We start from the raw sequence: 27,590 nt of genomic DNA, 5'->3' as shown, positions 1-27,590 counted from the left end.
GGTTCGAGCCCAGGTCTGGGAAGATCCCACGTGCCGCGGAGCAACTAGGCCCGTGAGCCACAACTACAGAGCCTGCGCGTCTGGAGCCCGTGCTCCGCAACAAGAGAGGCCGCGATAGTGAGAGGCCCGCGCACCGCGATGAAGAGTGGCCCCCACTTGCCGCAACTAGAGAAAGCCCATGCACAGCAATGAAGACCCAACACAGCCAAAAATAAATAAATGAATAAATTAATTTTTTAAAAAAGGCATTAATTTAAAAGTTAAAGTTTAATTACACTGAGTTTAGAGAAACATATTTAACATTTATTACTGTTTTTTGCTGGTCATAAAAATAGAAACCAAAGATGTCAACTGGAGCTCTTAGTCAACTTAAAAAACAAACTTTTTGTTATGGAAAACTTCAAACAGATACAAAATAAAAAGAACAGCATAATGAACTTCCATGTACCCATTAATCAGCTCTAACAATTAGAAACACACATTCAACCACCTTTTGTCTATAGCCCACTTAATTCCTCCCTTTCTATAAACAGAAACCTAGACATCAGATTTCATTTGTAAATATTTTTTATGTATCTCTAAAAGACCAGGCTAAACTATTGCTTTGGATTGTTGGAAGCCATATTATTCCTATGGTATGAGAGTCAAAGATAAAAATTCATAAGACTAAATGGTCCTGAAAAATTGGAAAAGGGACAAGTATGGGCACAAACAATTTTTGAAAAGCCAGTAAAAGTGTTAACTCTATTAATAATTTTAAGAAGAAATTAGAATGAGATATACCATTTTTAAACATTAGATTGGCCAAGTCAGGAAAGAATGGTAATAACCTATGTTGATTGGTTGGGGTGGCGATAGAAACTCGCATACACTGCTGGTGAAAGCATAAATGGTCTACTACTGGTAGACAATTTGATAAGAGCAATCAAAAAACATTCAAAATGGGCATACCCTGATCCTACAACTTCACCTAAAAGAAATTTATCCTAAGCAAATACATAGGTGCACAAAGATGTTTATATGGGTATAGTCCCTGTTTTTTCATAATAGTGAAAAGATTGAAACAAATTAAATGACAGTAATTGGGGACTATTTAAACAAATAATAATATTATGTCTCCAGCAAGTATGGCAGACTAAATAGTCTAAAAGTCCTTCCATAATTCCCCAAATGCCAAATAACTGAACTCACAAGAAAGTGAAAGAAACCTTCAAAGGCCAAAATCAATGAGGAAGAGAGAGTGCAGAATGGTAAGCTAGCCTGAAATCTGGCTTCCTTGGGGTACTGACCAATGAATGTTAGGAACTGGCAACCTTGACTCACACAGGTTAAATGATATAATATGAAGTGTGATATTTGCTTTAAAATACCTCAGCAAACCAACAAGAACAAAAAAGTGTGTGTGCTGTGGAGAAAGAAATGAAACATGAAAGTTAATAATTGTTGAAGCTAGGAGTTCAATATACTATTTCTCTCTGTTTTGTGTACATTTGAACATTTTCAATTATAAAAAGTTAAATATACAGGTACACATATTTCCGTGTGTGTGTGTGTGTGTGTGTGTGTGTGTAAAAAGGACCAAGAATAAATAATACATTATTGAATAAAAACACAAGTTAGGAGACTTACCTTACCAGACATTAAGATTTATTTTAAAGCTATGGTAATTGAGACTGAGAGATACAAACCAAAGGAAACAGAATAGAAAGCCTCATATAGACCTACATATATAATGATATCTTGATACATGTCAGAAACAGCATGTGGATCAGTGGGGAAAGAATGGACCATCCAATGGGGCTAGCACAGTTGGGTTTCCAGATTGGGGAAAAAAAATCAACTCCAGGTAAATTAAATATGAACTATAAATCCTTATAACTTTCAGAAGTTATAAGGAAGTATAGGAGAATATCTTTATGACTATAGAGATGATTTTCTTAACTAAGACTCAAAAAAGCAAACAATAAAGCAATAAATTGACAGATTTATCTTAGCATTAAAAATTTCTGTTTATGAAAAGATATTATAAAGATAAATTAAAACATATGCCAAGCAAAAGACTAGGGAAATAAATGGCCAAAACACATAAGAAAAGATACTTACTCTTAATGTTCAATCAAGGAAAACCAAAATAAAAACACAGTGAAATAACATTTCACACCTATCACACTGACAAGAGTTTAAAAGGCTGACATATCAAGCATTGGTGGGATGTGGAACACTGAGAACTCTCATATACTCCTGGTGGGAACGGAATATTGTACAACCAATTTCAAGAATAACTGGACAGGGGCTTCCCTGGTGGCGCAGTGGTTGGGAATCTGCCTGCCAATGCAGGGGACATGGGTTCGAGTCCTGGTCTGGGAAGATCCCACATGCCGCGGAGCAACTGGGCCCGTGAGCCACAACTACTGAGCCTGCGCGTCTGGAGCCTGTGCTCCGCAACAAGAGAGGCCGCAATAGTGAGAGGCCCGCGCACCGCGATGAAGAGTGGCCCCGGCTTGCCACAACTAGAGAAAGCCCTCGCACAGAAACGAAGACCCAACACAGCCATAAATAAAATAAATAAATAAAAATTAAAAAAAAAAAAAAAGAAAAAATGCTCCCTATTTAAAAAATAAAAAATAAAACAAATAACTGGACAAAATCTAGCTAAATTGAAGATGTGCGAAACCCTACAAACCAGCAATTCTGCTACTAGATACAAACTCAAGAAAGAGCTCTGATCCATGTAGCTAAGTTATAGCAGAGCTGTTTATAATAGCAACAACTTGGAAATAATCTAAGTGCCCATAAATAGGAGAAGTGGATAAATTAATTGTGATACATTCTTACAATGGAATACTTTAGTACAGAGAAAGATGGCTAGAGCTGTACAAACTAGAGCTACACACACCAGCCTAGACTAATGTCACAAATCATGTTGACTTAAAACACGCAAGTTGCAGAATAGTATATACAGTATGATCTATTTGTATAATGCTTCAAAATATGCAATTGCAATAATATACTGCTTATATATAATATATAATAAAAATTTAAAGAAATACATAGGAACAAAATAATTTCAGGATAGGGGTTATCTCTATGAGGGAGAGAAAATTACATGAGGAGCTTTAACTGGACTGATAACACAGAGGTTGATGGAAATTACTTGTTTTTTTTGGTCTATTTGAAGGTTCTAAATATTTCACAATAAACTTTAAAATAAAATTTTATATAGCTACAGTGTAATACATATAGCTATCTAATGCAATATCACAGATGTATTTTTACTGATGTGGAAAGATATCAGGATATTATCAAGTAAAAATTAAGTTATAAAAAACATGATACTTTCTGTTTAAAAAAGATTCATAAATGGATATATAACTATTATTACATATTATACATTTTAAAAATTTAGAAGGATACACAGCAAAATGTGAACAGTAGTTATCTCTGTTATAGATGATTTTACTTTATAATTCTGCTTATTTCTATTTTCCAGTTTTGGGATAATAAATTACCACACTTGGGCAATAATATTAAATTCTTTAAAAACAAGATGTAATGTATCCATAAAATTCTATTATCAAATTTTAGAAACAAAACCAAAACCACTATATTCCTATGGTAGTTTTTCCTTTCTGTTTTATCTCAGAGTTAGGTAAATCAACTGTTAATAAAATACAAAAGTGAATTGAAAATATTTCTGACTAAAAGTGTCAATTAAAAAATATTATGAAACATTCCAGAAAAAAAGAAAAATATGTTCCTTAAGGTATTTCAAGAGTGGTCAAATCACAGGGAATGGATAAGATATAAAATTTTTACACAAATACACACACATGCACACACACACACTCACTAGTCTTTCAACAAGAACATTTTTAATGGCTTAGTAAATATTTTTAATGGGGCATTTGGGTGGTTGATGGGGGCCACGGGGAACATTTGCATGAAATATTCCCTGAAAGTCAGTTAGGGCTTTCACCACTGACCATCAATATTAATATTACCTTTCGTTTCTCATCATCTGGATAAGTCCAATAAGAGATACAGTTTCCAGAAAGAACACACCATCTTCGATGCCAGGCACCAAAACCACTGACATCTTCAAATATGGTCTGGAAAAGTCAATGAAATACTGACTTTAGAAACTTGAGGATCAATTAAATGTTTTCTATACATTAAACCTCAGTATGTTGACATATTTCATACTTCAAAATCTACTTGCATGATTTTCTTTTTCTTTTCTCTCTTTTATAAAGTACTTAAGTTTATTTTTATTCTACTCTGTATCAAGGCCAGAAATCTTGTTATTTCAGTCTCAAGCACAAAGTTAGTACAAATGACTCGCCAGCTCCCTTTTGTGTTTACGTTCACCTTTTACATCATAAAGGTAATAGAAAAGGAAAAATTTGATGGATAAAAATAATACAAGTTATCATTACCCCCTACTATAATCAGAGAAAAATAACAAGAGGATAGCTTTTTCATTTTTATAGCTGGGGAAACTGAAGGCCAAGGAAATTAGATGACAACACACGGTCACAAAGCAGAACTGGAACCTTCTAGCTAAACCAGAACATACTTTTCTTGCTGCTCATCAGTCTTGGCAGAGTTAGACTAGTACCATTTTAGAATCACTTAGCAAGTTTCTCTGGTTGGTAGTCTCCTTCCTTCCAGCTGTCCCTGGCACATCAGGAAGGAAAACTGAACCAAGCAACTGAACCATTTCAATTACTACCTCTATTTTTTATAGAGGTTAGAAGTAATTAAAAGGCATTGCTTAGACAGGGGACAGAAGTTATTTGGGGGAGTCCTGAGTAATTTTTTTTTACCACATTTCTGTAAGTGTGGATGTGATAAGAATGGCCTATAGGATTCAAGATAGAGTAAACCTGAAAAGATCTAACTCTAAAGTAGTTAAGAGCCCTGCTCAAACATTAAGTAGGTCAGACATTTTAGGCAAATGAATGTCCTAAGAGTAGATCAGGGGCTAAAGGTATCTAGAGTAAAATATGGAAATATTTACATTAAAGGAAAAGGTCAGTAAGTAAACACTGCTTTCAAGTCAGAAATTTATAAAGACACTTTTCCAAGAATATCTAGTGCCACCTGCTGGATTTACATGTGAAAAAAGCTACGAAGTCTGATCTATAGTCACCTTGGCCGCTTGGAATTTCTGTACAATCTACCTCTTCTTTCCGTGCCCTTTGTCAGCAACTGCAAATTGACTTGTGATATCTTTTGTATAGCTCAAATTCTTGCTTCACAAAGAAAACCAAAGCTATTAGATTTTCTCTACTTCTGGTACCACACCCACAATCTTCTGTGTATTCTACACACATACTTTCCACCTCTGATAATGGGAAAAGTATAATCCTGTACAAGATCATGAACCGTGGCTTGGGTCTTATTTGTTCTCACTCTCATGACCTTGTTCCATGTGTTATTTCTTAAAGTGCAGGTTCCCCATTGCCTCTACCTTTGCCCTCTTTGGCCCTATTAGAAGCTACCCATTTGAATTTAAAGATGCTCAAATCTCTCCAATCTTAATAAAACGTCAACAAAATCCTTCTTTCACCCTACATACCTCTGCAGGTACCACACTCTCTTTACCCCGCTGCAGCCAAACTTTGTTTCAGAGTTGTTGCACTCCCATTCTTCACCCTCCACTCCCTTTATAACCATTTGCAATCTAGCTCCTGCTCTCAACAAGACTAGAATGACCACTTCTTTAATAAGTCCAACAGTGTCTAACAGATCCTTATCTAATTTGACCACTCCCTCTTGCAGACTCTCTTCCCCTGGCAACAACGATACTAAGTTCTCCATTGCCCTCCCTGTAGTCTCCCTTGAGAGCTTCTCTTCCTAGGTCTGTGGCTTAAATATTAGTGTTCTCCTGGCTATTCAACGCTGCTTGAGCTTCCATTACTATCTCTCTGCTGCAGATTTCCAAACCTTCACCTCATCTAAAATGTCTATCTTGAGCTCCAAACTCAAACTCTGAAACGTGTCTGTATGCATCTAAAATTCAAGTTATTTAAAACTTAACTCATTAAAACTTCCTACCTTGGGTGGGGACTGACTGACAAGGGGCATGAGGGAACTTTCTGGGGTAAAATTGTCTATCTTAATAGAAATTTGGGTTACACAGATGTATGCCTGTGTCAGAACTCAGGGGACGTACATTGAAGATTCACGGGAACATGCTAATGTCTACAATATACTTTGAAATTCTTCCCCCCAAAATATGATATTTTCAGGACTGGCTAGAAGGATAGCTAGGTAGTAGGTACATGATACAGCAAGGACAGTAAAAAATGTTAAAGGCAAAATCTACATGCTGGCTATACAGGCGTTCATTGTAAAATCCTATCAACGTTGCTATATGCTTGCAATTTACCACAATAAAATTTGGGGGAAAAACGGTTTCCACCCCAAACATGCTCCTCCCCCTTATCTCAGTATAATCACTGCCACCCAACAAGTTGTGCAAGGCAGGGATCTGGGTGACATCCTTACTTCTGCTTCTCCACCCCTACAGCCAAACCACTAGGGTCTGCACTTCTTCCTCCTTCATCTATCCACGGTGGGTCCTTCTCTCCACCCTGACTGCCAGCCCCCATCCCCTCTCTCATGGAGTAACTCAGTTTCTTCACTAATCTTCTTCAGTTCTGCCACTCCCCAGTCCACTTCCACACGTTAGTCAGAATGACTTTCCTAAACTCCAAATTTGATGTTAATCCTCTGCTTAAAATCCTACAAGAGTACCCAACCGACTTCAGGATAAAGTCGGAAGTCTTTAAAAGACCCTCTAACACTTGGCTCCATTTCCCCTAACCCCACCTTCCTCCCCAATCACTCCTCTCACTACCCCTTCTCCACACACACACTCAGACTCTAAGCTCTAGCTACCCTGAAATACCTGCCACTATCTAAATGTGTCATCTTTTTCTCTGGTGGGGGTGAGAGAGGGAAGGGCCCTCCAGGCCATTGTAATGCTTTTCCCTTCATCTGGAGCACTTCTCCCTCTTCTCTCCCTCTGGCTCACTTGTTCAGCTAGCAGTTTACAAGTTACTTCCAGTACCTTTCTTTAAGCCTTCCCACTCATACCTAAGACCTGGTGTCCCACCAATTTACACCCATGCACTCTATGCTTTCTCCCATTATAGTACTGTATTGTACTTAACTGTTCACTTGTATTTCTCCCGATTACACTAAAAGTTCCTGAGTGGAGGGATTATTTTCTGTGGCCTATTATATTCTAACACCAGCACAGTGATTGGCATATAGTGGACATGCAACAAATCTGAACCAATTTATCACTTAGTCACACAGACTTTCATTCTTATGGGAAACCAAGTCTATGCTTCACAAAATGGAAAAAAGAAAATATAGATCCAGTGATGTTACTTACTAGAAAACCTCTCTCTTCAACACTTGAATTCACTTGACACTTTATTTTTAAGTAAATATGACCTTCCAAAGGACATAGAAAGGGTACCTGTGAAGAAAGAGAGTAAATTATTTGTAAAACAGTTTTTCTTGATAAAACATGTATAAATCATGAATAGAGAATATTATGTCTTGAAAACACAGTATTTTCTAAAGCTGGAATATAAAATAGGTGGCCCAAAAGCCACTGGTTCCTTAGTAACAAATGCTTTTGAAGAATAAATTCACTCAGTGTAGAGCCTGATTAAAGCAGAACCCTAAGTCCCAAGTAATGTGATAAAGAAAACACAGATTTAAGAAGAGAATACATGTGTTTATCCATTCCCTATCAACAGAATATACTTGATAGAAGATGGGATAAACCAATTGGCATATTAATACAATATAATATTATTCAGCAATAAAGAATAGTGAACCGCAGAATGGAAACGCTGATCCTCAAATTCATATAGAATTGCAAGAGGCCCCAAATAACCAAAACAATCTTGAAAAAGAAAAACAAAGTTGAAAGAATCATACTTCCCAATTTCAAACCAATCCAAAGCTACAGTAATCAGAACAGTGTGGTACTGGCATAAGGATAGATATATAGACCACAGGAATAGAATTGAGAGTCCAGAAACAAACCCATACACATATGCCAGATTGATTTTCAACAAGGGTACCAAAACCATTCAATGAGGAAAGAGCAATATTTTCAACAAATGGTGCTGGGGAAACTGGATAGCCACATGCAAAAGAGTGAAGTTGGATCCCTACCTCATACCACATACAAAAATTAACTCAAAATGGATCAATGACCTAAATGTGAAAGGTAAAACCATACAACTCTTAGAAGAAAAACAGAGGAGTAAATCTTCAATGATCATGAATTTGGCAATGGCTTCTCAGATATAATACAAAACCATGAGCAACAAAAGAAAAAACAGATAAATTAAACTTCATCAAAATGAAAAACTTTTCAGTATGGAGGTTCCTCAAAAAATTAAAAATAGAACTACCATATAACCAATCAACCCCACTTCTGGGAATTTATCCAAAAGAATCAAAATCAGGCTCTTAAAGGGATATTTGCACTCCCATGTTCATTGCAGCATTCTTCATAACAGTCAAGAGGTGGAAACAATCTAAATGCCCATCAACAGCTGAATAGACAAAGAAAATGTGGTATAGTCTCCTTTCTCCCCACTTCTGTATATGAAACTACTCTAGGCCATCCAGATCCTGTTCTTCTCAGAGCCCAAAGTTTGTCTTTTAGGCCTTGAGACTCTCAGTGTATATTTTCTTATGTGTCCTAACCCACAGCCCCACACCTCTGCACAGCAGATCCTTGAGGTCAATTATCGTGTCCTTCTCACGTTTGTTTCCATATCCTATTGCCAAACCATATCCAGACATTCAATAAATGTTTGCTTAAAGAACACTGTTTGTTTTGTCAAATAATACCCAAATACTCCTATTGAAAAAAAAGAAGGCAGCCGGGGGAGGTGGGGGGATGTAGTACATACAAACAATAGAGTTTTATTCAGCCATAAAAAAGAAGGAAATCCTGTCAGGTGTTACAGCATGGATGAACCTTGAGGACATTATGCTAAGTGAAATAAGTCACAAAAGGACAAATACTACATGATTCCATTTGTATGAGGTATCAAGAGTAGTCAACTCAACAGAAGCAGAAAGTAGAGTGGTGGTTGGCAGGGACTGGTAGGAGGGGGGGAAAAGGGAGTTGCTATTCAATGGGTATAGAATTTCAGTCATCCAAGATGAAAAAATTCTAGAGATCTGCTGCACAACATTGTGCTTATAGTTAATAATATGGTACACTTAAAAATTTGTTGAGGGTAGATCTCATGTTACGTATTATTTATTACAATAAAGAATTTTAAACTTCTGTGTATCAAAGCATAAGAAAGTGAAAAGACAATGTACAAAACAGGAGAAAATATTTGCAAATCATGTATCTAATAATGGTTTAGTATCTAGAATACATTAAGAACTCTTACAACTCAACAATAAAAAGACAACTCAATTAAAACATTCCAAACAATCCAACTTAAAAATTGGCAAAAGACTTGAATAGACATTTCTTCAAAGACGATATACTAATAGCCAACAAACACATGAAAAGATGTTCAACATCAATAGTCGTTAGGTAATAATTGTTAGCTTGATGATGATGGCGACAATAATGATGAAGGTGAGGATAAGTACGAAGATTTCAATGGAAATCTCAAGTTGCCACTGTGTCCAGAACCATTTACTGAGGAATGAGTAAAAAGGAATCTGATTCTTTTATTGGAAGCACATTGCTTTGAACCAAAATAAACATAAGCTAAATTACAAAACCAACAATAAGTTATTGAAAGCAGATTTTTTTATTGCTTGTTTTAAAGTTGAATCATTCTGTATCTATAAAGCTTTCCTTATTCCTTAGATACAAGTATGTTTCCAACATTTATAATCCCAAAACTCATGCTATAGCTTAAACCATGCTATGACTAAATTGTGTCTCCTCCCCATCCCTAACCAAATTCACATGTTGAAGTTCTAACTCCCCATACCACTAAATGTGACTGTATTTGGAGATAGGGTCTTCAAAGAAGTAATTAAGGTTAAATTAGTTCATTAGGATGGGCCCTAATCCAATGTAACTGTGTCCTCATAGAAAGAGAAGATTTGGACACACACACAGAGAAAGACCATGTGAAGACACATAATACAGCTATCTACAAGCTAAAGAGAGAGGGTTTAGAAAAAAATCAACCCTCCCAATGCCCTGATCTTAGACTTCTAGCCTCCAGAACTATGAAAAAATAAACTTCTGTTGTATAAGCCAAAAAAAACCCCTTCCAAAGCCAAAAATTAGTCGTTAGGGAAATGCAAATCAAAACCACAATGAGGTGCCACTTCATACCCACTATGATGGCTATAATCAAAAATATGGAAAATAACAAGCTTTAGCAAGGATGTGGAGACACTGGAACCGACATTACTGGTAGGAATGTCAAACGGTTCAGGACCTATGAGAAACAGTTTGGTGGTTCCTCAAAAAGTTAAACAGAATTAACATATAACCACACAATTCCTCTCCTAGATATATACCCCCAAAGACTGAAAACAGGTATTGTACGCCCAAGTTTATAGCAGCGTTATTCACAATAGCCAAAAAGAAACAGACCAAATGTCCGTCAACAGATGAGTGGACAAAGTGTAGTATATAACATAATGCAATAATACTCAGCCATAGAAAGTAATGAAGTACTGATACATGCCATATCATCTACATATACGTACACATACATATAAATTTACCGCCAAAGAACAAAAGTTATCTGAGCAATAATTACCTAGTAGGTTATATATAGATAAAAATAAAGTTGCTCTATAATGTATATAATATAGAGCTAATACATTTCATGACGATAATTTTCATCAAATGTTTGTACCATTTTACTTCCAGGCAGATTTCTAAAACTAAGGACCTCATATCAAACACAAGTCTGCATTACAGAGAGGGTAGAAAGCCACAAACATAGACCTAGTAGTGAAAGCCAATGTTGAAATCTATCTGACAAAGACATTTAAGTTCAATATGAAGATTGTCTGGAATGTCCTAAATCCATACCAGATGCAATTACTGTCATGATGTAATGACTCTTCACTCCCAACCATGGCTGATTTGCTAGCTACAGAGACACACACAAAAGTATATCTAAATTCTGTCCATTAAATCTACTCCAGTGTGCTTGGTTAGGGGGATACATAGAAAGGAGTTCTACTTCCATTACATGCTCAGAGCTCCACTTCCAGTTAGGATGTGAAAGGTCACAAAAGACCACCATTTCTACTGCAACAACAAGAAAACAATGGATAAGCTAAGAATATCTTATTTTCCTTAAAGCTATCTAAGAGTTGTGCAAGCAAAAAAAAATTTAATGGACCAAATTCCAGTAAGGAATGTACCCTTCCTGGGTGAGCCAAATCAGGGGTGGCCACTTTATTCCCTGGGAGCAAGAACTGACAGAGGAGCATGCTGGCAATAGGCAATGAATTTTGCAGGGAAAAGGAAAAACCAGTGAAGTCTTTAACAGCTAAGTGAAGACTGTCTACCTAGATGAGCATCTCAAAAGAGCCTAGGGTCAGAGCTAGCCCTCCCTACCTGCCAATCTCCCCCACTCCCCAGAATTTTGCTGAGTAAATGCTAATGCCACAAGCCAGAGGCAGATCTGGAAAGCAAAAAGAAATCTTGTAGACTTTCAGAATTTAGATCTCAAAGTTCTACTGAAAGGAGGGGCCTAACTTCACTCTCAAGGCATTTGAAACAAGAGTTGAACCCAACTAACTAAAGCACTATCTCAGCTCAACTTCTGATTATACTGAGAAACAAGAGGGTGTTATTACCACCTACTTCAGTCTCTACTGTTCTTTTATAACATAACATTACATAACAACATAACATCACATCACATCACATCACATCACATCACATCTAGCCTATGGTTTAAAAGTTTTACAAGACATGAAAAAGCAGGAAAAGGTGGCCTTTAATCAAAAGAAAACAAAACAAACCCTGTCAATAGCAGATCCACAGATGATCTAGATGTTAGAATTACACGACAGAGACATTTATAATTTGTTAAAGAATTTAGAGGAAAAGATGGACAAAAATGGGTGAGAAGAGGGAGAATTTTGACAGAGAAATAGAAGCTCTAAAGAAGATCCAAATAGAAATTTTAGAATAAAAAAAAAAAAGTTGAAATTGATTCATTGGATGGGCTTTACAGGAAACTGGGGCACATTAGAAAAAAGGATAGATGAACTCAAAGACTGGTAAACAGAAATGATCCAAAATGAAACACAAAGGAAAATTAAAAACAAAAAGAGTGCCATAGACCTGTAGGAACATAGTCAAGAGTCCAACATACATTTAATTGGAGTCCTAGAAAGAAAAGAAAACAGTGCAGAAGAAATACTTGATGAGATAATGGCTGAGAATTTGCCAAAACATATGAAACACATGAACTACAGCTCCGTAAAGGTCATTGAAACCTAGTATGATAAAGAAATAACCCAGTATGACAAAGAAAACCACACCTAGGCAGATTAGGGTCAAACTGTCACATATCAAAATATTTTAAAATATTAACAGCAGAAAAGGGGAATTCCCCAGCGGTCCAGTGGTTAGGACTCGGCACTTTCACTGCCAGGGGCCTGGGTTTGATCCCTGATCAGGAAACTAAGATTCTGCAAGCCGAGCAGCGTGGCCGACAATATAAAAAAATAAAAATAAAAAATAAAAGCAGAAAAGATAAGAATGATGGCTGACTTCTTATCAGAAACAATCAAAGCCAGAAAACAATAAAATGGCATCTTTAAAGGGGTGGGTGAAAGAAAAAACCTGCCAACCTAGCCGTCTATATCCAAGAAGAATATCCTTCAGAAATTAAGACAATGTAAAGAGAGACATCTTTGGATAAACAAAAGTTAGAGAATTCATTTCCAGCAGAAGTATATTATAAAAAATTAAAAAACAAACAAACAAACATCAAAAAAAACTTCTTCCTGAGAAGGCAATAATCCTAGATGGAAGCCTGGCTCTACAAGATGGAATGAAGAACATAAGAACCAATAAATATAAATGACAATTCTTTAAAATATATTTTTAAAATTTCTTTTAAAAATTGATTAAAAAATAACAGTGCATTGGGGTTTATAACAAGGGTAGAATTAAAACATAATGGGGTGGGCAAATGGAATTATACTGTTGCAAGGTTCTAACTGTTGTAAGGTACATGAAGTGGAATAATTGTATTTCAAGATAGACTGTAGTAATAGTAATAGTTTAAGGATGCATATTGTAATCCTTAGCAATAACTGAAAAAGAATACAGGCAGGTATAGCTAAAAAGCCAACGGAAAAGATAAAAATAATTACCAAAATACTCAATTAGAAGTAGTCAAGAAAGGAAAAACAAATGACAAAGAACAGATGAGACAAATAAAAAATAAAGAACAAAATAGTAGGACCAGGGTCTGTTAACTTTTCGTGTAATGGCCCAGACAATTAATATTTTAGACTTTGAAGACCATACAGTCTCTGTCACAACTATTCAATCTGCCATTGTAGCATGAAAGCAGCCATAGACAATACATAAATGGGCATGATTGTGTCAAATACTTTAGTTACAAAAACAGGCTGCTGAACTTTTGTTAATAATATATCAATATCAGTTCATTAATTGTGACAAAAGTAACTTAAAAAAACAAACAAACAGGCCAAGAGCCAGATTTGCCTGTAGGCTGTAAGTATGCTTGCTTTGTGGTAGACTAAACCCAACCATATTAGTATTGCATTAAATATAAACGTACTAAACACTCTAACGAAAAGACAAAAAATTGTTAAACTGAATAACAAAATATGACCATAAAATATGCTTATGAGACACTAATTTGACATATAGGGACAGGTTGAGAATAAAGAATGGAAAAAGAGCGAATTCCCTGGCAGTCCAGTGGTTAGGGCTCTGCGCTTCCACTGCAGGGGGCATGGGTTCCCTGGTCGGGGAACTAAGATCCCGCATGCTACGTGGCACGGCCAGGGGGTAAAAAAAAAAGAATGGAAAAAGATATACCATACCAACACTAATCATAAAAAAGCTGATGTGACTCTATTAGTAACAGACAAAGTAGACCTTAAGATAAAGATGACTACCAGAGATAAAGTGTTAACAATTCATCAAGAAGATATAATAATCTTAAATATTTATGCACCTAATAGCATAGCTTTAAAATACATGAAGCATAAGCTGACAGAACAAAAACTAAGTGCCTAAAATTGAGACTATGTTACTCTTACTAGTTGGAAGTTTGAGGGATTGATATTTTCTTCCCAATAAAATCATGCTTTCTATCTAGCATGAAAATATTCACATAAGAAATATTTTAAAATAAATCATTCTTATCAGTCTATTAATAATGAAGAGACCTCATGTCAAAAGTATCTTTTAAATTATAAAAGCTGCTTAAGTACATGTGATAATTTTAAATGATTCTGAATGTGAATTAAAGATTACAAATATAAGAAAAATTCAATTGGAGAAGTATCATTAGAGTAAAATGGTAACATCCGAATATTTAAAGTCATATTGACTTCTGGGTCAAGATAGAAAGGGGGATGCTTTAGTCTGTCATTCCTGCTGCCCAGTGAAGAAGAATGGCACCCTGGTTGGAATAATCTTAGTTCAGTCTAAATTTGAAAGTTTTTACTGTAAGGTTGGTTTCCAAAAATTTAGTCCTCCAGCCTAATAAAGATAAGTTAAAGGGGGGATTCTTGGCCAAAAAGTATGGATTTCAATAGACTAACTCCATAAAATAAACCTTCAACTTTCTGAATTTCAAAGGCATCTATAATGTAGAGTCAAAACATCATACGCCTCATTATTATATTTGTTATAAATTCCCTTGCCGTTTTCTTTTCTATATTGTCAATGTTAAGTTCCTTAGCCTCTCAATGCTAATTAATACAATTCTACCATTTAGCCCAGAGAACGCTCCTGGTAAGAAGAATCTCAGAAAGATGAGAAGAAAATGTACCCTCTTACTCTACAGCTGTGAAATGTAGACAATATTCTTGGTTAGAAGCTTGTCCTGAAGTGAACTGAGAATATTCACATAAGAGTCAATGTCACTATACCCTGTCAAGTGTGGAGACGTGCGAAAATGTATGATCCTATTCTGTTTTCTGTTTAACAAAATGGTCTTTTAAGATTATCAACACCTCAAAGATTATCGTTAAGAGGTGTAAAATGTACCCTATAATCAGGGTGACTGTGTAATTTTTTATAGGTCAGGATATTTCTGAGCGAGAATAATTATACCTGTTAATAATTAAACCAGACCAACAGGCATAAACCAGGATAGCTTTGAACACACCAGAACACTTAATCACTCCTCCTACAACCTCAAAATTCTACAGTGCTAATCAGTTGTTTTACCTCACAGGTGTTTGCCCTAATACTATTTAAATTGACATCTCTATTTCCTGGAAGGTATAAATATCTATGACATTTCTTTAAGTCAGAAGATGAGTTGTGGGATATGCTTCTCCCTTTATCCATAAAAGTATAGTAAAACCTATGATTATTTTGGATTCTCTATTCAAAGAAAGGATTTGAGAGTGTGACTCATTGAAATTCATAATTTAAATTCCAGGACGTCAGACTTTACATCAGATATCTATAACCTCAAATAAGAAAGCAATCCGTTATTAGTGGTATCCTAAATTTATAGAGCAAACACTCTGGGTTAACCTCAACAGAAATCTCATTCTGAAGGGGATCTCAGAGATAACCCCGTGACTTATCTTTATTGGTCAAGACACCGGTAAGATAAGCAAACGTTCCCTTGCACTGATGGTCTCTGGTAGGATATGGGAGACTTGTTTACTCTCTCAAATTTAATCAAATGGGATTATTATGTGAATATACAAGGTCTTCCATTTTTCCCACCAATTTAAAGAACATCTAAACTTAACTATCTTAAATATTCTCCTACATAACCACAAGGTATTAGAACAAATATTTGCTCCCCCCGCCACTCAAAAAAGCACATCTGTGACAAATTTTACATCTAAATTGTATTGTATTTGACTCAGGAAGAGACTTTACAGTATTGGACACAACCATTAAACTGAGTGATTTGATTTTACACTCAGATCAGGTGGCTGGATATTTAAGTTATAATTTCAAAAATTTTTTTAAGAGAATGGACATATAATTTATTTTTAATTTGTGTGATGTTTTAAATTAAAATGGCAGTGAAAAAAATTTTTAAAGAGCAATCAGTCTATATTTAACATATGTCATTGAAATCTCTTTCATTTTAGAGATTCATGAAATCTCTTACATGTACAGAAATTGGCTATGGGACAACACTGAGTAAGGAATACAGTTCACAGAACCCCAGTTCTTATGTTTACCTAATTTGCAAATCTTGTTTTAAGAATTTAAAATACGACTTCTCTGGTGGTGCAGTGGTTAAGAATCCACCTGCCAATGCAGGGGACACGGGTTCGATCCCCAGTCCGGGAAGATCCCACATGCCGCGGAGCAACTAAGCCCATGTGCCACAACTACTGAGCCTGCGCTCTAGAGCCTGCGAGCCACAACTACTGAGCCCGCACACTGCAACTACTGAATCCTGCGTGCCTAGAGCCCATGCTCCGCAACAAGAGAAGCCACCACAATGAGAAGCCCATGCACCACAACAAAGAGTAGCCACCACTCGCTGCAACCAGGGAAAGCCTGCATGGAGCAATGAAGACCCAATGCAGCCAAAAATAAAAATTAAAAAAGAAAAAACAAGAATTTAAAATAAAACAAAAAGTACTATCCAGCATTTTGCAAATTAGCATATCTATACACCCACAAGATGATTGTGATTGATCTTCACAAAGATATTAAAAATCCTAAAAAAATTTTCTAAAATATATGAATATATTTAGTATAATTTTAGCATTAAATGAATTTTAATTTTAAAATTAATAAACAGAGCATCACCAACATAGCAACATACCTATTAGCCAATTAAGACCACAGAAGTTTTCTACTTTTACTTAAAACATTACCAATAGTTCTTTCAATAGAGAGGAGGTCAACAATACTGAATAAATTTTAGTTTTAGACATAGTTATTAATTTGGCATTTGGTACCCGGAAAAATCAATGCTGAAGTGACTATAGAATCTTAAAGAATTATAACATGAAAAAAGGATATAAAAGCCCAAGTACCAAACAGGCATGAAAAAAACTAGAGAACTTTTAAAGAAAGCTTTAAAGAATTATGAGAGTAAAGAAAAAGATGCCCATCTACAAGGGTCTAAAGAAAGAATAATTTACATAATGTCCTTAATTATTCAAAATAACCAAGAAGACATGAGAGTGGTTAGTAAAACAAATACATAAGGGCCAAAAATTAAGGACTTATTTTTAAGCTCATTAGTTTCAAGCAAAGAAAATATGGCAACCTTTTCCTGGAACATATAGCCCAGTAGCTCTCGCTCTTTTACATCATAATTTATCTAAAACAAACAAAATAAAAGACAAAGAGAAAAAAAGACCCAGAATCACTCAATTTGTTAAACTAGCTGAATTACTAAATTTAAAGTTACATGAATTTTTTTAAACATCGCTATATTCTAACTACAGAAATCTCTTATAATATTTTTAAATAGTCTGTATTATACAGCAGAAGCCAACACTAGGACTAAAGTTTGCCTCTACTTCTCTTACTACTTAAAATGGTCTTGTTAGCTATTAAATACTTAGTCTTTACAGTGTGGTGAAAAAGCACTCAATATGGTAGTGACACTACACAGATCTGAACTATGAAGTCTTAAACTTGGAGAGGAAAGTATGGGAAGGAAATCCCTTAGATTCATGAGTACTTTTCCAAGAAATTAATCTATCTTTCCCTATCTTGTCAAAACTAAATCCAAAAAATGTGGGTCATTTCAAAATATTGGTTTCAAATGGGCAAGAAACTATGTTTAAAACTGTAAGCTTAACATCTATATGCAAGAAGCAATACTTTCCTAGTCAGAATTGACATTTAGAATAAACCAGTATATGCTGCTTTGAAGACTTAACTATTAAGATACAGGGGAGAAATACTTCCAACATCAAAATACGTATCATGCAGCTAAACCCATGTCTAATTAAAATGTACAATTCTAAGAACATAAATATTCAGCCAAAGATTTCAAATACTTGAAAGTACTGGGACATTTTCATGGACCTAATTTTTCTATAAATAAATAAATAAATTTGGATTACCTTGTCCAGAGCAAATTTTGTATTTCCTACTGAAGACAATGACAGCGTGTAAGATCCAACAAGGGCAAAGTTGCTGGTACGCACAGCATTAAGACTGGCCATAACTAAAGAAAAAAGGAAATGAGGTTTAGTTCAGAGTAACTTTGATAAGTATAAATAACAATTCCTCACCCCACTCTAACAGAATGAAATTAAACTGCCACAGAAAAAACTGCTTCATTTTCCTCTATCTCTAAATATGGGGGTGGGGCAGGGTGGGGGGAATAAAACATCAACATATTTCCTAATGAAAGAAAACTGTTAAGTATTTATATTTAACATAAGTGAGGTACAGGCACATCTTAACATTTGAGACAGATGTGTTTTTAAAGATATAGAACCTAAAAATGTGTGCCTAAAAAGCAATTTTCCTATCAGAGATATGAAAAACTTCATTGCTGTAGTCTAGCATGAGTTAATGACCAGCAGGACTTTATCTGCACGTTCTTCTTAGTTATTCTCTTGTGCCAAGAAACAGAGATCAGAAGTCCAAAGGTGAGTGAAACCAGCTCAGTCCTAATCCCCTTTGGAAAACTTAGGCCTAACGCCACGCTGGAAAAGTCTTCCCTGGCCTACTGGCACTCCAGTTTCCAGTGAACTAGAAAGATGCTGTTCTGACATGACGCGATGCCAGTCATGATCAGTAAAGTTAAAACAGGTGAACTCCTCAGTGTGGATAGCACAAAAAAAATCTACAGAACCAGAGAAGATAGGGTGAAGAGTAATGCTACCTGCTGCAGTTGTCAAGTGACTAGGTATCCTATGTGTACTGCCTGCTAGAGCCTGAGCAATGTGCTGTTTGGTGGCCTGTGGTGGTTTCAGACAGCAGGTTATTCTCGCCAGTAATCTTATATGTTACTATCATACAGGAAATATTATTCAAAGGAGAGTAAGGTAAACACTCATAAATCAAGATGGCTATATGTATAAGTATGCAATTGCTTATATCCTAACGTTTCAAATAGTTCAAGATCCACTCACCTGAAGAATGAAGGGTGCTTTTCTAAAAAAAAGGTGTGAAGAAGAACATAAGTTATTTTCTTTATTTGATACAAAGATTTAAATATTAAGTACAAACACTACACGGACTATATTTCAGAAAACATTATTTTTTCCTTTTAGGATATTTTAAAGATTCCCAAAGCACTAAGGGTTTAGAAATGGTTAACCAATTTCCAATCGTATGTGTAAGATGAAGATTTCTCAAGGAACTTCAACTTTCAAAAAATTCTACTTACTGTGGTTACAGATGTGAGAAGTCGCTTAGGAGTAATAGCCTGGAAGAAAAGATACCTTAGTATATTTCCTATTAAACATTATGATTAAAACTAACCAAACTTGAGATTCTCCCACACAGAAAATAATTCTTAAATATCAATACATTATATTTGAGTCTTTTATTCCGGCCTTACCCATACTGTTATTCCTTTTTTGTTAAAGCTAAATAAAATTCTTTTAAATGATGATTTAGACAAAGAACAAAAGAGCAAAGGCTAGGAAGGACAGAAACAAAGCTGTTTCTATTCCTCATGCCTACAGTGACCACATCATTCTTAAGTCTGGTTTAGAGGAGTTCGTAAGACAAGAGTTCAGAGGAAAGGCCTGAGAAAAGTTTAAAGAGATAATAATAGTTGTCAAGCAGATATGGAGAAAACAGAATTGTCTAGCCTGAGTAATATTGGTAGCTTATACTTAGGGTCATGGTCACTCACTGCAAGTTTACTCTCCGTATTCATACCTATACCTATTATGTGCAGTAACTAGAAATTTAAGGCATAAAAATGACCCCAAAGCTTGATAATTATTAAAAATTATACATAATTTTAAACAGACATTATATCTCCTATTTCTGATTATATTTCTACTGGGTTTCTTTCATTCTCACCTTTGACTTGTATGCTTTTTTCTTCTTATCAGGGCCTGAGGGATCTTTCTTTTGTACCTACACACAAATCCAAAGCATAAGTGACTTAAAATCTGATATCTTTAAGAAAAATACACTATTAGTTACTTTAGAAAGCTTTAACTGCTTACCAAGCTGTAAACTTCAATATTTATTTCAAAGTCATTGGACACATCCCGCCTGGAAAAATAAAAATATCAAATTATGCCATTAAAAATTATGCCACAAATACTGTTACAAGACTGAGAGTAAAGGAATTCACTGTGTTTTAAAACTAAAGACAATAGTTATAAACTATTAAAGAATATAAAAACTGGTAAGAACAGTCTATTTTTTCCTATAATACAGGTCAAACATTTTCTTCAGCATTTTACAACTCAAGATCTTAGATAATAAAAGTAGTTTTTCTTCCCAACTAGATTTTGACTCTAGTTTCAAAATAAATCTCTGACACTAAATATAAATGTCTTTCACTGAGACTTAATGTTCAGTACATTAAGAGATTTAAAGTATATATTAAAAAATTGTGGTCCAGATTTTGCATGTGTGTGTGTGTGTGTGTGTGTGTGTAGTAAATATATATGTTAAAACACTTCAAAACATCAAATACCTACAGTCACGTGGAAGAAACATGCTACTCAATGGAAGAAAAGATCGGAAACATAAAAGAGTTAAACCAACAAATTGAAAAATGAGTTATTTGTCCATATAAAAACGATAAACATACTGCATTTCAAAGATTATAAATTCTACCTGGATGCTTAGACTGTATTAACTCTATTAAAAAAGAAAAGTATGTTTGAACCATCAAAAGCCTAATTTACTTACAAAGTAAATGTAGTAGTGAATGTTAGAGCATCGCCATTAAGAGAATTTGAGGTACTTGCTAATGGTGTGGCTACCATATTTTCAGCTCCTGCTTTTAGTATAATTAAGAAATAGTAATTTGCTGCATCTGTAAGAAATAATCACATTACCTAATAAGCACAAGCAAAATCAGATTTAGATAATCAGCATTCTGGAAGACCAAATGAATAAAGTAATACTGCAACTGATTTACATAAAATTCATTTTAAATTTTCTAAAGTCAACTTTTCAGACACAAAAAGACAAGACATAAGCAGACAGACATGTTCCTGGAACAGCATCATCAAGGTCTCTTCCTTTTAAGTGAATTGAAATAACTTCGCTACACATTCCTCAGTTTCTGCTGACTTCAAATTTTACCTATTGACCCGGAATTCTTTAGCTAATAGTATACATCTCAAAAGGGTAAATTCTGGTTTGTTATTTCAAAACTGAGATTAAAATACTATATTTCTGTGAAAGTTACCATCCTGCCCTATTTTTCAGATACTGGTACCATAACCTCCTTTACCCACTTTGTTTAAATATGATTTTAAGTAGAATACATAGCTTAGAAAAGTTTATTTATTCAATCTAGAGGAATAAAGGGAATAAAATTTCAATAGAAGTATCTACACTGTGATGCTCTTCACTCCCACAACCAGTAATTCAGGATTCAAAGAACAAATTTACATGACGGAGTGAATTTTAAATAGAATAGAGTAAGTAAAATAAGTTCTTTTAGATGCCCAATACTTTCCACAATAAAATTAATGAAAGTCAAATGGTCTGTTGTGTCAGAATAACTCATCTTAGTAATTTGTTTTATGTTCAATATTATGTTTAACAAGCCTTACTTTCAGTTAGACCTATGTCTGTTATTGCATGGATCAGTAAGAACATATATGAAATTTTTCCTTGGTTAATTTTATACACACATCTACATAAAAGGAACTAAAGGCCCGAGATACAAGCCTTGTGTCTTTATGCATGCTCTACTTGTTCCCATTTGCACAATTCCAACCTAGGTGAAGTGCATAATTTAACATATGATCTAGAAGTGAGTAAATAAAAATCACCATACCTGGTTTCTGAACTGTACTGCAGACAAAATCTGCTTTTAGAGGCAAGCGGATTTCTGACAAAGTAATTGATCCTTTGGAAGGGACAAATTCACTTTGGGATATGGGACCAGCCTTATTCTTCCTCTGAGGCCCTTCATTCTTCAATTTATTCAACTCATCAATCAAAAGTGTTCTCTTCTCAGCTATGTAGAAATATGCAAGTTAATATTTCAAATATTAAAACTGCAATTGTTTCTAAATGAAACCAATTCAAGAAAATGCACTCATGTGGCAACTGTATACAACACCAAAGACAGAATCAGTAACTCTTCCTTCATATAAACAGGTGGTAGGTAGTTAGGTAAAACCTTGATTTCTCAATCTGTTCACAAAATCCTTGTAATTTAACACTTCAACTTTTGGTCAGTTTTCTTGCATGGTTAGTCTCTCCATCCTAACATGCCCTGTCATCCACCACCACACATACACACAACAAAATTCACATACTTATTTTTAGCTATACGTACATAGACAGGTACAGAGACAGAGCATGTATGTGTGTGTGCATAAAGAGTATGTATGTGTGTGAGTTCATGTATTCATTCTTAGCATACTCTTTACATTTCTTCAAATGCATTCCAGGTTCTTTCACCTTTTCATGCAAACTACACCTTATTTTACATGTAGTGTTTTCACAAACCTTGTAAGAAACAAAAAATAGATCAGCTGAAACAGATTATCAAAAAAGCCCTTTCTCTAAAATTAGAAATTTCTGAATATACTAGACAAAATGAGTTTTTCCTGGTTTGAAATTGTGTTGGAATTGTTTCAGGTGTATCACACATACTTGCAATTAGAAGAAGTCTTTCTGCTTCAGCTTCTTCCAGCGACCCTTTTCCATGCTCTTCATCAACACAACAGTTAAGAGCCTGGCTAGCCTGATAGATCACTGTCTGCTGCAAATTTATTTCATTATTGAGTTCCTAGTGAAACCAATGAGAGGAGGAAAAAAACTCACATTTTTAATCGCCATTTTCACTTTATTTATTAAACTTTAATTATAATTTATCCAATTGGGTAATTTCCAAAATCTCCAGAGAGGGAAGTCAAAACGTTACAGTTTCCCTGTTCAAGTTTCTAGACTATGCACCAAAAAAGAGGACTTTTCTCAAACTGAATTCAGGAGTAAGCTCCTGAGCTCCTGCATGTCACACACTGTCCTAGTCACTGAGGATACAGAGATGAATAAGGCTGGGCTCTTGTCCTCAAGGAGCTCACCATCTCGTGCTGTCAACCTTCCAAATCCCCTTTCCACAGTACATACCTGCATTTTCTGTTTGACGTTAACCTGACAAGGAAAGCCATTCTTTTTTTCATTCAACTTTGAAGTAACATCTTCCTTCCGAACAATCACCTGCTTTATTGAAGGACGGTCTGTTTCTTTGACTCTTTGAGATCTATATGCATCAATGCTTCAAGAAATAAGTTATACTCTATTAGAAATCCAGCAACACACTACGCACTATCCTTTGGTGAACGTATCAGCAGAATATTGATATTGCAACGTATCAGTAGGACACTCCACTAGAATGGAAAATGCCATTGGGTGAAAGAGAGGCTTACCAAAGCTATTTCAAAGTTTTATAAAGATTAATACTAATAACACTATAATTATAAATAACAAAACTTGTTATGTCAATCTAAACCATGACCCTTAGTGAGTGAATGTCTTCTAAGATGTTCTCACCTATAAGGAAGATCATGATCTTCAGAACCCATACTATCACCAGACTCAGCTCGAGGGACACGAGTTCTTTGGAATTTTCCTGGCTTTGGACTTTCATCACTTATGCTGGTGTCTTTCAATTCCCATCTAGGCGAAGAAACTAAATTCTGCAGGAAGGCACATCAGATATTTGATTTTATGGATGACATTGTTTCTAAATGAGAAATCTGAGGCATTGAATGACTTTATTACTAGAAAATAAATATCCAATAAGTTGACCAATTCATCATAAAAACAAGGCAAACTTAAATAAGTTCCTAAAATGTATATGAATAAAAGTTCAAAGACAGCTGAACAAGTTACACTTGTAACTCTTTTGAAAAAATATTTCTAATTGAATCAATCTCCAAAAAAAGGTGCAGTTATTCAATTTAGGGTGATAGCTTATAACAGTAGAGTTAGCTCTCAATAAATGTTAGTTATCTATCTGGTGCTAAATACTAATATGCTAATATGATCTAATATGCACTTCAACCCCATGATGTAGGTACTATTTTTAACCTAATTTAACATTTAACTGTGGCAAAGAGGTTAAATAACCTGACCCATAAACATCGGTTAATGGCAGAGCCAGGATTTGAGCCAAATGTCTGGTCTTTTAAGCCATGTTACAGTTTGGATTTCATCTAAGGCCAACAGGAAACCACTGAAGAGTTTTAAGCTCTCTTTTAAGAGAATTAACATCAGGTTTGCAAAATACCCCTGGCTACAGAGTGCCAAACCCCCATGCACCAACTAAAACAAAAAGGGCTCCCAATTCTACTCAGTTTCTTTATGTGCTGGGCCTGTCTACATTTAGTCCTTTCTTACCTCTGGACTTACCACACCAACTGTCTGTGCTAATGGAGCAAGTAAAGACATTGAGGAGATATTCAGTGCATCTTCCTGTTCTTCGCTGCTTTCTGCATCTGCGTGATCCATCTCCTCCTGGCTCTTTTCCACATCTAGTTCACCTTCCTCTAGGACATCACTGAAGATGTCATTAATTACTTTTGAACTATTGATATCATCATCATCATCCACACTCATCTCAATTTCACGTACCACCTCTGAAAAATATTTCAACAGGTAAATACCGTGATTCAGACCTTTAAGAATTAAACGGATAACAGAGAAGACCTAACATTCATATGCTCACTCAATAAACAGGAAGAAAAAGCCCTATGAAAAAGTACCTCCTAAACAAACAAAACAAAAAGAAATAGAATACTACTAATATAAAGTTCCAATAACATTTTCTAAGTAATAAAGGTGGGAACTATCAAAAGCTGATTCAATTCTTCGGGTTTAAGAAAGAATATTAAAAACCCAGACTGCAAGATAATAGCCAAAAGCTTCAGATTTACAAAAAATATTTTTTCAAATAATTCTTTTTCTATTGTTGGGAACTGCCCTTTCACACTGCAGTCAATAATAGGAAAATATTAACATCACTTAGGGCAGGGTTCACAAATAAACTTCAAGGGCCACTGATTCCTCTAACCATACATGCAGAGTGTGGAAGGGCAGCACATTTCCTTTCCCTGTGAAAGTGAGTGATAGCCTTAATCAGATTTTCACAGGGGCCTGGGACCTAAAGATAACTGTTAACAGTACTGTATTTTGTGAAAGCTAGAGTATTTCCTAGTGGAAAAAAAAAAAAGAGTATTATAAAATCATATTTTGAAATATAGAACACTGCATATTTGAATATGAGAATACTAATTCTCCTAGCGTGTCCAGAGTCAATAAGAGACAAAGAAAGAAAACAACGAAAACCAACCAGTCAGCTGTTCAACCTTTGGGTCTGATGTTACTTTTAAGGACTTTTCCTCTTCTAAAAACAATGTTATTTTCAAAGGGCTAGACTTCGTCATTTCACATTCAGTAAAACCTAAAAAAATTTTAGGAAAAACCATATGAATATATATAAAAACTTAGAGTTTTTCAATTAAGGAATCTTACATATCTTGTTTTCTGATTATAAAGCTATGCATTTCAAATCCAGAAATGCATAATGTAGAGAATCCCCCAAAGCACCTGTCTTCTCTTAACTTTCCCATCTCTCTCTTCTTCCCTAGAAGAGAAAGGGGACACTAATATTACCAGGTTATTGTTTGTTCTTCCAGTTTTCCCATGTATACATATGTATATATCCTTTTTAAAAAAATTTTCCATTATTTTATTTTATTTTATTTTTTAACATCTTTGTTGGAGTATAATTGCTTTACAATGTTGTGTTAGTTTCTGCTGTATAACAAAGTGAACCAGCTATACGTATACATATATCCCCATATCCCCTCCTTCTTGCGTTTCCCCCCAACCCTCCCTATCCCACCCCTCTAGGTGGTCACAAAGCACCAAGCTGATCTCCCCATGCTATGCGCTGCTTCCCACTAGCTATCTATTTTACATTTGGTAGTGTATATATGTCAGTGCCACTCTCTCACTTCGTCCCAGCTCACCCTTCCCCCTCCCCATGTCCTCAAGTCCATTCTCTACATCTGCATCTTTATTCCTGTCCTGTCCCTAGGTTCATCAGAACCATTTTTTTTTTTTTTAAGATTCCATATATATGTGTTAGCATATGGTATTTATTTTTCTCTTTCTGACTTACTTCACTCTGGATGACAGACTCTAGGTCCATCCACCTCACTCACTACAAATAACTCAATTTCATTTCTTTTTATGGCTGAGTAATATTCCATTGTATATATGTGCCACATCTTCTTTATCCATTCATCTGTCAATGGACACTTAGGTTGCTTCCATGTCCTGGCTATTGTAAATAGTGTGATCATACTATACATGCTGTTCTGCATTTTGTTTTTCACTTTTTAAAAAGTGTCAATTAAAACACTTAACTAGCAATAGAAAAACACTACTTCAACATAATAAAGATCATATATGAGAAGCCCACAGCTAACATTATACTTAATGGTAAAAGATTGAAAGCTTTTCCTCTAAGATCAGGAACAAGACAAGCTAGAGATAAGCCCACTCTCACCATTTCTAGTCAACATAGCTTTTTAAAAGTCCTAGTCAGAGCAATAGGCAAGAAAAAGAAATTAAAAGAATCCAAATTTTGAAGAAGTAAAATTATCTCTGTTCATAGATAACATGATCTTATATATAGAAAACTCTAAAGATTCCACACACACACAAAAAAAGTTAGAATAATATACAAATTCAGCAAAGATGCAGAATACAAAATCAACACAAAAAAACCAGTTGCATTTCTATATACTAACAATGAACAATCTGAAGAGCAAATTAAGAAAACAGTTCCATTTACAATAGCATGAAACAGAATAAAATACTTAGGAATAAACCTTACCAAGGAGGTGATAGACTTGTATACTGAAAAGTACAAAATATTGCTGAAAGACATTAAAAAAAACACAAATAGATGGAAAGACATCCCATGTTCATGGATTGGAAGACTTAATATTGTTAAGATGTCAATACTACCCAAAGCGATCTACAGATTCAATGCAATTCTTATCAAAATCCCAATAGCACTTTTTGGAGAAATAGAAATTCTGTCCTAAAATTCATATGGAACTTCAAGAGACCCTGAATATCCAAAACAATTTTGAAAGAGAACAAAGTTAGATGACTGACATTTCCTGATTTCAAAACATATTACAAAGCTATAATAATCAATATAGTACGATACTAGCATAAAGATAGATAT

The 27,590-nt window shown here is 35.0% G+C and overlaps 1 protein-coding gene across 1 annotated transcript in view; it reads right to left on the bottom strand.

Moving 5' to 3' along the window:
* Positions 1-27,590, bottom strand: part of ANLN (anillin, actin binding protein) — a 54,022-nt gene that overhangs the window by 3,333 nt on the left and 23,099 nt on the right. Inside the window, exons 9-22 of the mRNA XM_061197919.1 lie at positions 25,677-25,787; positions 24,725-24,963; positions 23,876-24,021; positions 23,453-23,600; positions 22,976-23,111; positions 22,149-22,331; positions 21,047-21,173; positions 20,350-20,398; positions 20,201-20,257; positions 19,554-19,592; positions 19,297-19,318; positions 18,277-18,380; positions 7,409-7,495; positions 4,002-4,109 (exon numbers count right to left, since the gene is read on the bottom strand). Coding sequence (XP_061053902.1) covers positions 4,002-4,109; positions 7,409-7,495; positions 18,277-18,380; positions 19,297-19,318; positions 19,554-19,592; positions 20,201-20,257; positions 20,350-20,398; positions 21,047-21,173; positions 22,149-22,331; positions 22,976-23,111; positions 23,453-23,600; positions 23,876-24,021; positions 24,725-24,963; positions 25,677-25,787 — 1,556 coding nt within the window. The remainder of the gene's footprint in view (positions 1-4,001; positions 4,110-7,408; positions 7,496-18,276; positions 18,381-19,296; positions 19,319-19,553; positions 19,593-20,200; positions 20,258-20,349; positions 20,399-21,046; positions 21,174-22,148; positions 22,332-22,975; positions 23,112-23,452; positions 23,601-23,875; positions 24,022-24,724; positions 24,964-25,676; positions 25,788-27,590) is intronic.

The sequence above is a fragment of the Eubalaena glacialis genome, chromosome 8, assembly GCF_028564815.1.
Source record: "Eubalaena glacialis isolate mEubGla1 chromosome 8, mEubGla1.1.hap2.+ XY, whole genome shotgun sequence".
In the NCBI taxonomy this organism is placed as follows: Eukaryota; Metazoa; Chordata; class Mammalia; order Artiodactyla; family Balaenidae; genus Eubalaena; species Eubalaena glacialis.
Note: the sequence above shows the minus strand (reverse complement) of the source record. Positions and strands in the feature narration are given on the sequence as shown.